Raw genomic sequence first — 11,784 nt, forward strand, 5'->3', positions numbered from 1 at the left:
TACTTCCTATATACCTATATTTTTAATATGAGGTAATAAGTTTCATTATGCTTTAAGTCAGTTTTGAATCCAGGCTTTTTTTTTTTTTCTTAAGAATTATTTAACTTTATTTATTTGTTTTATTTTGACCAGAGAGGGACAAAGTGAGAGTGAGTGAATGAGTGAATGAGTGGGAGGGAAGGAGAGAGAGAGAAAGAAAGAAAGCAATCTGCCAGGTCTGGGACTTGAACTGCAGTCAGCCATGTGGGAAGTCCAGTGCCCTTAACCACCACACCATCTGCTGGCCCCTCAATCAGGTTCTTTTATTACTGGCAATGGAAAGGATCCAAAGACAGGTCTACCACCTCTTGTGGTGTTGGGAGAACTGGATCAGTCAAGCAAGGGTCTTGCTCTGGACCTATAAACAGTGACCCTACAGAAACATTAGCTCCTTTCTAATTTTACCTGTAGTTGTCGGATACTGATGCGTAAGTCTGATTCATTAAATCCATATGGAATATTCCAACCAAGAGGACCAAATTTCTTCCTCTCTTGCACAAGGGCATGAAAAAAACAAACTCCAAACAGCAACTTTTCCCATGTCTTTAATACAAAAATTATGCAAGAGAAAACTCTGATCAGTAAAATGAGGGGGAATAGATGAATGATCTTTTTCATTATAATATTCTACCCACAGTCATATCTGAGGGGTCTCTGAAAAATTCACTGAAAGTGCATGAACTGCAGTCAGCCATGTGGGAAGTCCAGTGCCCTTAACCACCACACCATCTGCTGGCCCCTCAATCAGGTTCTTTTATTACTGGCAATGGAAAGGATCCAAAGACAGGTCTACCACCTCTTGTGGTGTTGGGAGAACTGGATCAGTCAAGCAAGGGTCTTGCTCTGGACCTATAAACAGTGACCCTACAGAAACATTAGCTCCTTTCTAATTTTACCTGTAGTTGTCGGATACTGATGCGTAAGTCTGATTCATTAAATCCATATGGAATATTCCAACCAAGAGGACCAAATTTCTTCCTCTCTTGCACAAGGGCATGAAAAAAACAAACTCCAAACAGCAACTTTTCCCATGTCTTTAATACAAAAATTATGCAAGAGAAAACTCTGATCAGTAAAATGAGGGGGAATAGATGAATGATCTTTTTCATTATAATATTCTACCCACAGTCATATCTGAGGGGTCTCTGAAAAATTCACTGAAAGTGCATATTATGAAAAAGTTATTCATATATTTCAACCTTTATGGCACCAAAGAAACTCATACTTTAATTCTATTTTCTACAAGCTTTGTGAAGTACTCTCGTAGCTAACAAACCTATTTTAAAAAGACATGCCATCTAAAAAGTATAAAGAAGCATTCATCTTATGATTTAATTCAAACTTCCAAAGCTAGACAAGTCACAATAATATTAAACTTTATTAAAATGCAACAATGTTACCTTTATTAAAGTATTGGCCAATAACACTTTGGTATTATTCATAGATATTCACAACTTCAGCACTCAGATGTTACCCTGTAGATTCTCTGGCATACATACGCTTGTTTGCCAATATGTAATTCCTGACTTTGTGATTTTCCATTTGGAGCTTTTTGTTTGTTTGTTTGTTTGGTTTGTCTTTTAAGAGAGATTTTTGTCACAGAGAGCATGTAATCGCCGAAGACACGCAAAAAGAAAGTGAGAACCACCCCACAGAGGGATGGCCATGTGGCAATCCCTTCTCCTCTATTTTCCTCTTAGAATTTTGGGCACACAGGCACACGTACCCCGTATGATTCAAATCCCTGGCTCTGGGACTCGAACTGTGGTTGGCCATATGGGAGTCTAGAACTTTAACCACTGATTCCACCTGCTGGCCCCAAGGAGATCTCTTTTTAAAAGTTTTTTGTTTTACTTGAGGGTATGTGTGCCTGCCAGGGTGCGAGAGAGAGGAATGTGAGAAAGCACTCCACATACACACACACTCCTCCCAAGAATGGTCATGCCACAATCCCTTCTCCATGTCTCCTTTTAGGATATTGGGTATGCACATGTACACGTGTCTGGCATGTTTTTCAAGTCACTGGGTTCAGGACTCAAACTGTGCAGCTGGCCATGTGGGATCCAGCTGCCTTAACCACCACATCACCAGCTGGCCCAGGAATTTTTTTTTTTTTTTTTAGGGGTTTCTGCTATAAGATGGGTGTGCTCGCCAGAAAGACAGAGAGAGACAGAGAGACAGAAAGCGAGAAATCATCCCCCACGGGGGTGGCCACACCTCAATCCCTTCTCCCCCATTCTCCTCTCAGGATCCTCGGCATACACGCACACATGCCCAGTGTGAGTTTAAGCCACTGGGTCCAGGACTCAAACCGTGGTTGACTACATGGGAGTCCAGTGACATAGCCATTATGCCAAATGCTGGTCCCGAGAGAGTATTTTTAGGAGGCTAGCAGGTGGTGTGGTGGCTAAGGTGCTGGACTTCTAGACAGCCAGCTGCACTTCGGGAAAATCACTTTTTGTTTCTGACTAACCCTTTCTAGCTAAAGATACCACTGACCAGCATGGTGAGGGCATGCATTCTGGTTTGTTGTCTATGACTTGGTGCTGTGTTGCACTGACTGAACCAAACTTCTTAGAAAGGCATATGAAGACCTTCACAGTGCTGCCCTAATGTTCCTTCCCACTCTTATTTCCTACCAGGCTAGTCAGATGGTACTTTAAAAAAAAAAATGATATTTATTTATTTATTATTTCTTAATTTGACCAGAGAGAGACAGAGAGAGAGAAAAAAAAAAAAAAGTGAGAAAGCAAGCCTCTAGGTGCAGGATTCAAACCGTGGTTGGCCATGCGGGAATCCAGTACCTTAACCACCACACCATCTGACAGCCCTGCAGATTGTACTTTCAATAAATTTGTTCTAATTCTGTCTTTAAATACACTTCTTGTGTCTACTTCAAATATCACTTCCTCCATAAAGCTTTTTTCAACTCAGCTAAGCAAAGTCGAAAAACACATAAGGGGCAGGTCCAGCAAATGGTGTAATGGTTACGTCACTGGACTTCCACGCAGTTGACCATGGTCGAGTCCCAGACCCAGCAGCTTCAAACTCACACTGGGCACATGTGCATGCATGCCCAAGATCTTGAGAGAATAGAGAAGGGGTTACAGGATGGCCATCCCCCCTGGGGTGTGATTTCTCGCTTTCAATCTGTCTCTCTGTGTCTCCAGCTAGCACATGCGCCCTATAGCAAACATCTCTCTAAAAAAGAAAAAGGAAAAAAAAAAATCACAGAAGTAGGAAAAGTCAGAAATGACTCACCTAACAAATCTCACCTGCAACTCTTACGAGCTGTGCTGTTATCTCCATAATTTATTTAATTCATTTGGGCCTCGGTTTCCTTACGTAATAAAGTGATGGTGTAAAAATAATTCCTATACTACAGGGTGATTGTGAGGCCTGTATATTTAAACCCCCTGAAACCTTCTGGTGCTCAGTAAACGCTTGCTCCTTTCCTCCCTTCCTTTACTGTCCTCCCATAGTTTACGGCACTGTCAAGGCCATTGAAAGCAATGGTTGCCAATCTAGTCAAACATGTGAATTTCTTTGTTATTTGTTTAGATAATTCTTTATGTTTTTATCATGCTTTACATTTTTATATTTTACTGTGGTAAAACACTTTATATGGGGTATACCCTCTTAAATTTTAAGTGTTGTTAGCTATAGGGACATTGTTATATAGCTGACCTCTAGAGCTTATTCCTCTTGCATAACTAAGACTCTACGCCCACTGATTAGTAACTCCTCATTTCTCCCTCTACACAGTCCCTGGAAACCACAAGTTTACCTTCTGATTCTGTGAGTTTAACTATATCAGATACCACTATAAATGTAATCAACTCTGTTAGATACCACTAACGATGGAATCATACACTATCCTTCTGTGACTGGCTTACTTCAATGAGCATGATCTTGTTAAAAGAAAAATTTTAGACAAGTATAACTTAGTAGAGATTAATTGAGGAAAAAACAATTTGTGCATCAGGCAGTCCCCAGAATGGCTTCCACAGATCTCCAAAGTGCCCCATGACCTAATCACTTTTATGGGCAGGAAAAGGAAAGTAATGTAAGAAAATTGAAAAGACAGAAATGCGGCATAGGACCAGTTGGGCTGGTTACAGTTGGGGTTTGCCTGTATGAACCAGTTTAAAGGATGGCTGCTGCAACTGGCTCTGACTCATCCGCTTATTAAGGCGGCAGACTCCCAAGTGAGGTTGTGGTTTGTTTATGAGAACTCCAGTAGATCGGTAAGGAGGTATTCTCAGGCCAATATAGTTTAACAGCCTCAAGTTTTAGCCTCGTTGTAGAAATGGCAAACTCTTTTTTTTTTTAAGGCTAAATAATATTCCTGATTTTTTTTTTTTTTTTTTGCCATAGGGCATGTGTACTTGCCAGAGAGAGAGAGAGAGAGAGAGAGAGAGAGAAATCACCCCCAGGGAGAATGGCCACACCACAATCCTTTCTCCTGCATTTTCTTCTCAGGATTTTGGGCATTCACACACGTGCCTGGCATGATTTCAAGCCATCGTGTCTGGGACTCAAACCACAGTTGGTCAGGTGGGAATCCAGTGCCTTAACCACCACAGCACCTATTGGCCCACCATTTTCTTTATACATCAATGGACATTTAGTGTGTTTCCACATCTTGGTCATTGTGGACAGTGCTGCAATGAACAGTGGAGTGCTGATATTCTTAGAGATCCTGATCTCAGGGGTTTTGTTTTTTTTTTTTTTTTTTGTTTGTTTGTTTGTTTTTGTTTTTGACCCAGAAGTAGGATCATTGGATCATAAAGTGGTTCTATTTTAAATATTTTGAGAAGCTTGGGGACCAGCAGGTGGTGTAGTTATTAAGGCACATGAATGACTGCAGTTTCAGTCCTGGACCCAGTGTGAACCTCATGCTGGACACATGTGCATGTGTGCATGTATGCCCAAAATCCTGAGAGGAGAATAGAGAAGAGACTGCAGTGCAGCCATCCTCCCTGGGGTGGGGAGGAGACTTCTCGTTTTTGGTCTCTCTCTATAGAGAGTGCATGCACCCTATTGCAAAAATCTCTCAAAAGAAAATTGAGAATCTCCATACTGTTTTCCCTCTTCCCATTACCACCAATTGTATCCGAGGGTTCCAAGTTTTCTATATCCTCAGTAACACATGTTATAGGTAAAGTAACCAGTTATGTTTGGTTCATCTCCCTTAGAAGTGAAATTCCTGCAGGGAACTAAGTTTCTCTATTGCTCTGGGTGGATAAATCTGCTTAATCTCCTTAATCCTGAGGTTCAAGAATATGAAACCTATTTGTTCACAAATATAAGCTATATCTTTCAACCTAACTATATCAGTAATTTTTAGGTACCATATTACACCTTTTCTGGCTTTGCAGTTGGCAAAAATTCAGGCAGGGAAAATGACTACTATTTAGTGCAACCCCTTAAGTTCCTAATGCCATGTACAAAACCAGTTTAGATAGATACACTAAAAAGTAGTGGTAATATGCTGAAACATTAATACTAAAATTTAAGTTCCATAAAGACAGAGTTCTATGTGAGTCTATTTTGTTCTCATTACTTTCTACCTAGTACCTGGGAGAGTACTTAACACTCACATTTGTTGAAATAGTAACTATATTATGTAAAAATAGAGTTCTACTCACGAGTCTTGATCAAAAACATGATTGGCTTTGGCTTACAAACTATGATATATTCATTTATTCAACAAATGTTTATTTCAGAGTTATGTGGGGAGGAGAATACAAACTATTGGAAATAAAATGATAAGCAAGATAGGTACGATTTCTGTACATTAGAAAATGCCTCATGTTTAAAAAACATTCTTAAATAAAAATGTTAAATTTCCATATTTTAACACTATACAATCACATCTTAAAAGTTGTAGAGGGTGAACATTACCAGCTCCTTTCCAGGGCATCCCTTGAAAAACTGAGGATCAGAAACTGGGTCAGTAAGATAGGATTGAAGGAGATTGAGCCGAAGGCCTGTGGGAGGCTCATTAGTCATTTTCACTCCATTCTGAAGGATTGTTACTGGAAACTGAAACAGAAACAAACAGACAAACACATGGAGAGTGTTAGGTAAGAGAGCAAGCTTGAGCCTTAAAGACGCAATTACTAGTGGATTAATAAACAGGCATTACAGAGGACTCCAGAAATATTTTTAAAAACCTCTTAATGTTAACTAAAACTAGATTAAGATATACCATGTAAAAGATAGCTAAAAAAGTGTACTAAACTCTATAGGAAATAAGCGTACTTTTGGAGATGGATAGCTTGTGAGCCAAAGCCTAAAGGATGAGTTACACATTTCAGTGGACAAATCTTCACATATTTTTTCCAGCGTTGGCATCCAGGAGACAGCAAGGTGACAGTTCTGTAGGCAAACCCATGTTCCTTCTTCTACTGCTGCTTTAATCATTTTTGTTGCAACTGGTCCTTGTCCCTGTCCCAGGGAAATGGCTTGAAATTTATTTCCGGACATAGATTTATCATTGGCAAATTTCAACAGACCTATGAGGGACACAAAAAAAGAGTCACATTAGTTATACTAAAATTATGAAATATGCCTTATGATATCAGTGTATAGGTATTTGATTATGGAAAATTCTAGCTACTTTCCCCTTTAAATATCAGATTTACTAACTGTTTAACAATCATATAAGAAATAGACAATAAGCAAAATGTTTTACTTATAATTTCTCAAAAGTTTACAGTCTATGCACTTACTGGCCATGGGATCTGCTCCTGGAGACAGCACAAAAATTAAGGGAATGGTACAGTTTGAATCCAAGTAACTCTTAGTCAAATCAAATGGTGGAGGTTCTACAAATTTTTTTCCTAGTTTGTCAGTTACATAATTTGTTATAGCTGGGGTTATCTGATAAAGAGAGAAAACAGAATCTTTAGAATAATTTTCATTTCACACAACAGCTTTAATATTGAAAAATAACAAAAGATAATGTCTAGTGGCAAGAAAAGCCCTCAGCATACCACAGCAAACCATTAATTTCCCTAATATGGTCCCCCCAGTTCTTCCCTCTTCGGACTTTCCCCGGCCGCCCTGCAGGAGAGAGGCCGGGATGGCAGATGAGGTCGCCAAGGCTCAGGTAGCCTGGCCTGGTGGCGACACAATCTTCGGGAAGATTACCCGCTAGGAAATTCCCGCTAAAATCATTTTTGAGGATGACCGGTGTCTTCCTTTCCATGATATTTCCCCTCCAGCACCAACACATTTTTTTGGTGATACCCAAGAAACGTATATCCCAGATTTCTGAAACAGAAGATGATGAGGAAAGTCTTCTTGGACACTTAATGACCGTTGGCAAGAAATGTGCTGCTGATTTGGGTCAAAGAAGGGCTGTCAAATGGTGGTGAATGAAAGTTGAGAGGAGGGAAACCTGTCTATCATGTCCATCTCCATGTTCTAGGTGGATGGCAGATGCATTGGCTTCCTGGTTAAGCCTGTTTTGGGGATAATTTTCCCTTCTATAGGCAATAATCAAGTTTGCAAGTTACAGTATCAGCACACCTATAATATTGTCTGTGTATGGAGAGATTGGGGAAGTAATTTAAAAAACCCATTACATAATAAAAGACTGTTGCATGATTAAAAATTTTTTTCCCTAATATGTAAAAAGGACAAGATTAGCAATCCAAAGGAGAAACAGGTAAAAGGAATGACATTTACCTAACACACAAAGTGAAATATGAAAGGATCTTAAGCTTATGAAATGGTGTGCGGCCTCAGTCAGTATAAGAGACCGCAACTGCTCGTCCTCTGCCTCCTCTTGGTAACAAAATCTGTATCCCCAACATTTTTTTTTTCTTTTTGCCATAGGGCCCATGTGCTTACTAGAGAAAGACACCGAGAGGGAAAGCGAGAAATCACCCCCCAGGAGGGATGGCCACAGCTGCAATTCCTTCTCTCCTGTTCTCCTGGGATTTGGGACATGCACAGACACACGCCTGGTGTGATTTTCAAGCTGCTGGGGCCATATGGGGGTCCAACGCCTTAAACCCCACGCCACCTGTTGGCAAGTCCCTCTTCCTGCCCCCCACCCACAACATTTCATGTAGCTAATGTGGTCACATGACTAAGTTTTGGCCAGAGGGAGATAAGTATTGTGAAAATCACATATGGAACTTCCAGATCTCATCATACATACATACATACATATATAGATGCATGTGTGTGTGTGTATACATGTATGTATATGTGTGTATGTATATATATGTGTGTGTGTGAATATAAATATATGTGTGTATATATATATTTTTTAATTTGTTTTTTAGAGATTTTTGCTTGCCAGAGAGACAGAGAGAAAGTAAGAAATCACCCCCCCCCCCAAAGTGGGGGATGGCCATGCTGTAATCCTCTCCTCCATTCTACTCTCAGCGTGAGTTTCAAGCCACCAGATCAGGAACTCAAATCACCATGGGCCATGTGGAAGTCCAGTGCCTTAACCACCACCCCACCTGCTGTCCCCCCATCATATTTGTATAAGGAGGCCATTCTCCTTCAATACTTTCTTTCCCAGTTCAATAGATAGTGCACATAAGGTAGCTACAATCTAGCCCATGAAGACCACACTCTAAGCAATGTAACATTCACAATGTCCAGCATCCAAGCACACATTACTGGACATGTCAAGAAGCAGGAAAATAGAATTTATAACAAAGAGTAAAATCAGTCAATAGAAACAGATGGCCCAGGAGGGCCAGCAGATGGCATAGCAACTACATTGCTGGACTTCCATATGGCTGACCATGGTTCGAGTCCTGGACCTGGTGGCTTGAAAATCACGCCAGGCACATGTGCATGTGTGCCCAAGATCCCAGGAGGAGAATGGAGGATAAGGGATTGCAGTATGGTCATCCCCCTGGGTGATTTCTTCCTTTCCCTCTCACTGTTTGTTTCTCTCTCTTCAGCAAGCACACATGCCCTAAGGCAAAACCTCTTAAAATAAAAAAAGAAAAAAGAAAAAGAAATAGATCCAGAAAAGATGGAATTAGCAGTCAAGGATTCAAAAAATGTAACATGTTCAAGAATTTAAAGAAAAATATAAGTTGAGTGAAAAGAGAAATATATGGAAAAGAACCAAACAAAATTTTAAGGAGGAAATACATAGTTATTAGAAAAAAATTAACTGGATGAGTTTAATGGGTTTAAATGGGTTTTAGCAGATTAGACACTACATAGACACTACTAGACACTACTTGTCAAATCCAAAGATAGCAACAGAAAGTATCAGAACTGAAACATAGAAATAAGAAAGATAAAAACATTTTAAAATGCCAGCAACCTATGGCATAATATGAAGCTTTCTTTTTTTTGGAGAAGTTTTTGTTATAGGGCACGTGCGCTTGTCAGAAAGACAGAGACACAGAGAGACAGAAAGCAAGAAATCACCCCCCAGGAGGGATGGCCTTGCTGTAATCCCTTCTTCACCATTTTCCTCTCAGGATCTTGGGCACGGATGCACATGCGCCCGGCGTGAGTTTAAGCCACCGGGTCCAGGACTTGAACTGCGGTCGACTACATGGGATTCCAGTGACATAGCCATTACATCAACTGCTGGTCCCTGAGCTTTCTAATATACATGCAAGTGGAATTTTGGATGGGGTGGCAACAATATTTCAAGAAAGAATGGCCAAAAGTATCTTCAGATTGGGGCCAGCAGGTGGCATAGTGGTTAAGGGTGCTGAACTCCCACATGGCAGACTGTGGTTTGTGTGCCGGACCTGGCAGGTTGCTTTCTCACTTTCCTTCTCTCTCTTGCTCTTTCACTCTGTCCCTACTGGTCAAGTAATAAATAAATAAATAAATAAATAAATAAATAAATAAATAAATAAATAAAAAAAAATTAAATAAAATAATTCTTTAAAAAAAATTCTCAAATTGAGAAAAACAATAAACACACAGATCCAAGGACTTCAATCCTAAATAGGATAATCCTAATAATAGCCCTTTCTGACTATCTGAAATGAGAGTTAAAGAACCAAGTAAAAGTAACTTCGAGCCTGGTACTTCATCAATGGCAAATGACCTGGGCTCCAAATAGAACACATTTGTCTTTTACCTTATCAGGTCTTAGGCACCGAAGAATGATTATTTTCTGTAGTTCATTTAAGTTGCTATCCATTGGTGCTGGAAATTTAGCATTGTGTGGCTCTTTACTGTCATAGATTTCCCTCCATTCACTTATATGCTTACAAAAATGTGTCCTAAGGAAGAAAAACAGTTAATACTTAATTTTATTAGGAAATATTTTAAATGAGATTGTTGAGGGAAGGGAAGAAATAAGACAGCTATAAGACCACTTAAAAATCACTAAGTTACAAATTTACCAATAGCAATCCAATGCTAAACCATCAAATTTAAACAATTACCTGAGTTCTTTGAAGGCAGGAAATTCACTTGCACGACAAATTTCCTCCCAGCTTTTATCCTGTAGCCATGTAGGATCAGGATTTTTCTCAGCAGTCTTAAGACTTACTCCACCGGTTAAAAGAAACATCAGTTCCTGATATTCAATCTCTTTTCTTGCCCTGTATTCCCAAAATAAGGAAAACTCAGAATAGTTGCCACAATATGGAAGGAGAGCAAAGTGGAATATTTATATTGCTTGACTTCAGATTTACTATAAAGCTATAATAACCAAGACAGTGTGTTGCTAGTAAAAGGGTAAATAGATCAATGGGACAGAACAGACTAGAAACAGACCCATTTAAATGTAGTCAACTGATGTTTGGAGGATAAAAGTCAATTCAATAGAGAAAGGTAGTTTTTTGTTTGTTTGTTTGTTTTTTAAATAAATGGTGCTGGAACAATGGAATATCCATACAAATAGAAAAATCTAGCTACAGACCTTATTTCGCCCTTCACAACAATGAACTGAAAATAGATCACAGACCTAGGTGTGAAATGCAAAGCTATCAAACCCCTAGAAGAGGGCCAGCAGAGGGCATGGGTCCATAGTTCCACACACCCTAATCTAAATGCCAACAGATTGGGCCCACTCTGTGGCACGGTGGTAATGTGCTGCTCAAGAGAAGCCAGATCCCATATGGTGACCGGGGTTTAAAGCCCTAGCCCACCCAGCCTGAAACACACCAGGCATGTGCGCAACTACCTGGTATCCAGCCTGCTGGAGGACTAGAGGAAAGGAACTGCAGTGGGATCAGAGCCTGTGGATGGTGCTCACTATTGTTATTAGTAAAATGCACGAGGAGAAACAGGAATTAAGCAAGGCAAAATATTACATCCTTCTGTGAGAAGTCATCTCTACAGATTAGATTTTCTAGGCAGATTTTTAAAATAAGTAAATTAAGAATAAGCAAGTAACTTACAGAAGAAGATTGGCACATAATAAAAAGGAAAATAATAGTTTGTCCTTCTCAAATAGTGATCGGCATATATTACAATATAAATTGTACGTAAAGTGGTCGTTTAAGTATCGTAGGCGTTTTTCCAAAATTTTGGATTTGTTACTGAAAAAAAAGAAAATAAAACAAAGTTAAACAAAATGAAGGAAAACAAATAACATGAATTAACATAGAAGCTGTTTTAATTTTAAGTATCCATTATTTAAAACATACAAAACCATACACACACACACACACGAGTATATATAAAACTGGTGACACTATAGGCACCACAGATTATGCCAATGTCTGTCTGTCTTTCTTTCTTTCTTTCTTTCTTTCTTTCTTTCTTTCTTTCTTTCTTTCTTTC

The 11,784-nt window shown here is 39.4% G+C and overlaps 1 protein-coding gene and 1 pseudogene across 1 annotated transcript in view; one reads left to right on the forward strand and one right to left on the reverse strand.

Moving 5' to 3' along the window:
- The window catches only part of DNAH12 (dynein axonemal heavy chain 12), a 209,317-nt gene that overhangs the window by 15,770 nt on the left and 181,763 nt on the right, over positions 1–11,784 (reverse strand). The window contains exons 60-66 of the mRNA XM_014582892.1: positions 11,400–11,540; positions 10,440–10,598; positions 10,130–10,274; positions 6,777–6,927; positions 6,307–6,560; positions 5,947–6,087; positions 936–1,073 (exon numbers count right to left, since the gene is read on the reverse strand). Of these exons, the coding sequence (XP_014438378.1) occupies positions 936–1,073; positions 5,947–6,087; positions 6,307–6,560; positions 6,777–6,927; positions 10,130–10,274; positions 10,440–10,598; positions 11,400–11,540 (1,129 nt within the window). The remainder of the gene's footprint in view (positions 1–935; positions 1,074–5,946; positions 6,088–6,306; positions 6,561–6,776; positions 6,928–10,129; positions 10,275–10,439; positions 10,599–11,399; positions 11,541–11,784) is intronic.
- Positions 7,130–7,509, forward strand: LOC102478418 (histidine triad nucleotide-binding protein 1 pseudogene; annotated as a pseudogene).

The sequence above is a fragment of the Tupaia chinensis genome, unplaced genomic scaffold, assembly GCF_000334495.1.
Source record: "Tupaia chinensis unplaced genomic scaffold, TupChi_1.0 Scaffold143906_1, whole genome shotgun sequence".
Lineage (NCBI taxonomy): Eukaryota > Metazoa > Chordata > Mammalia > Scandentia > Tupaiidae > Tupaia > Tupaia belangeri.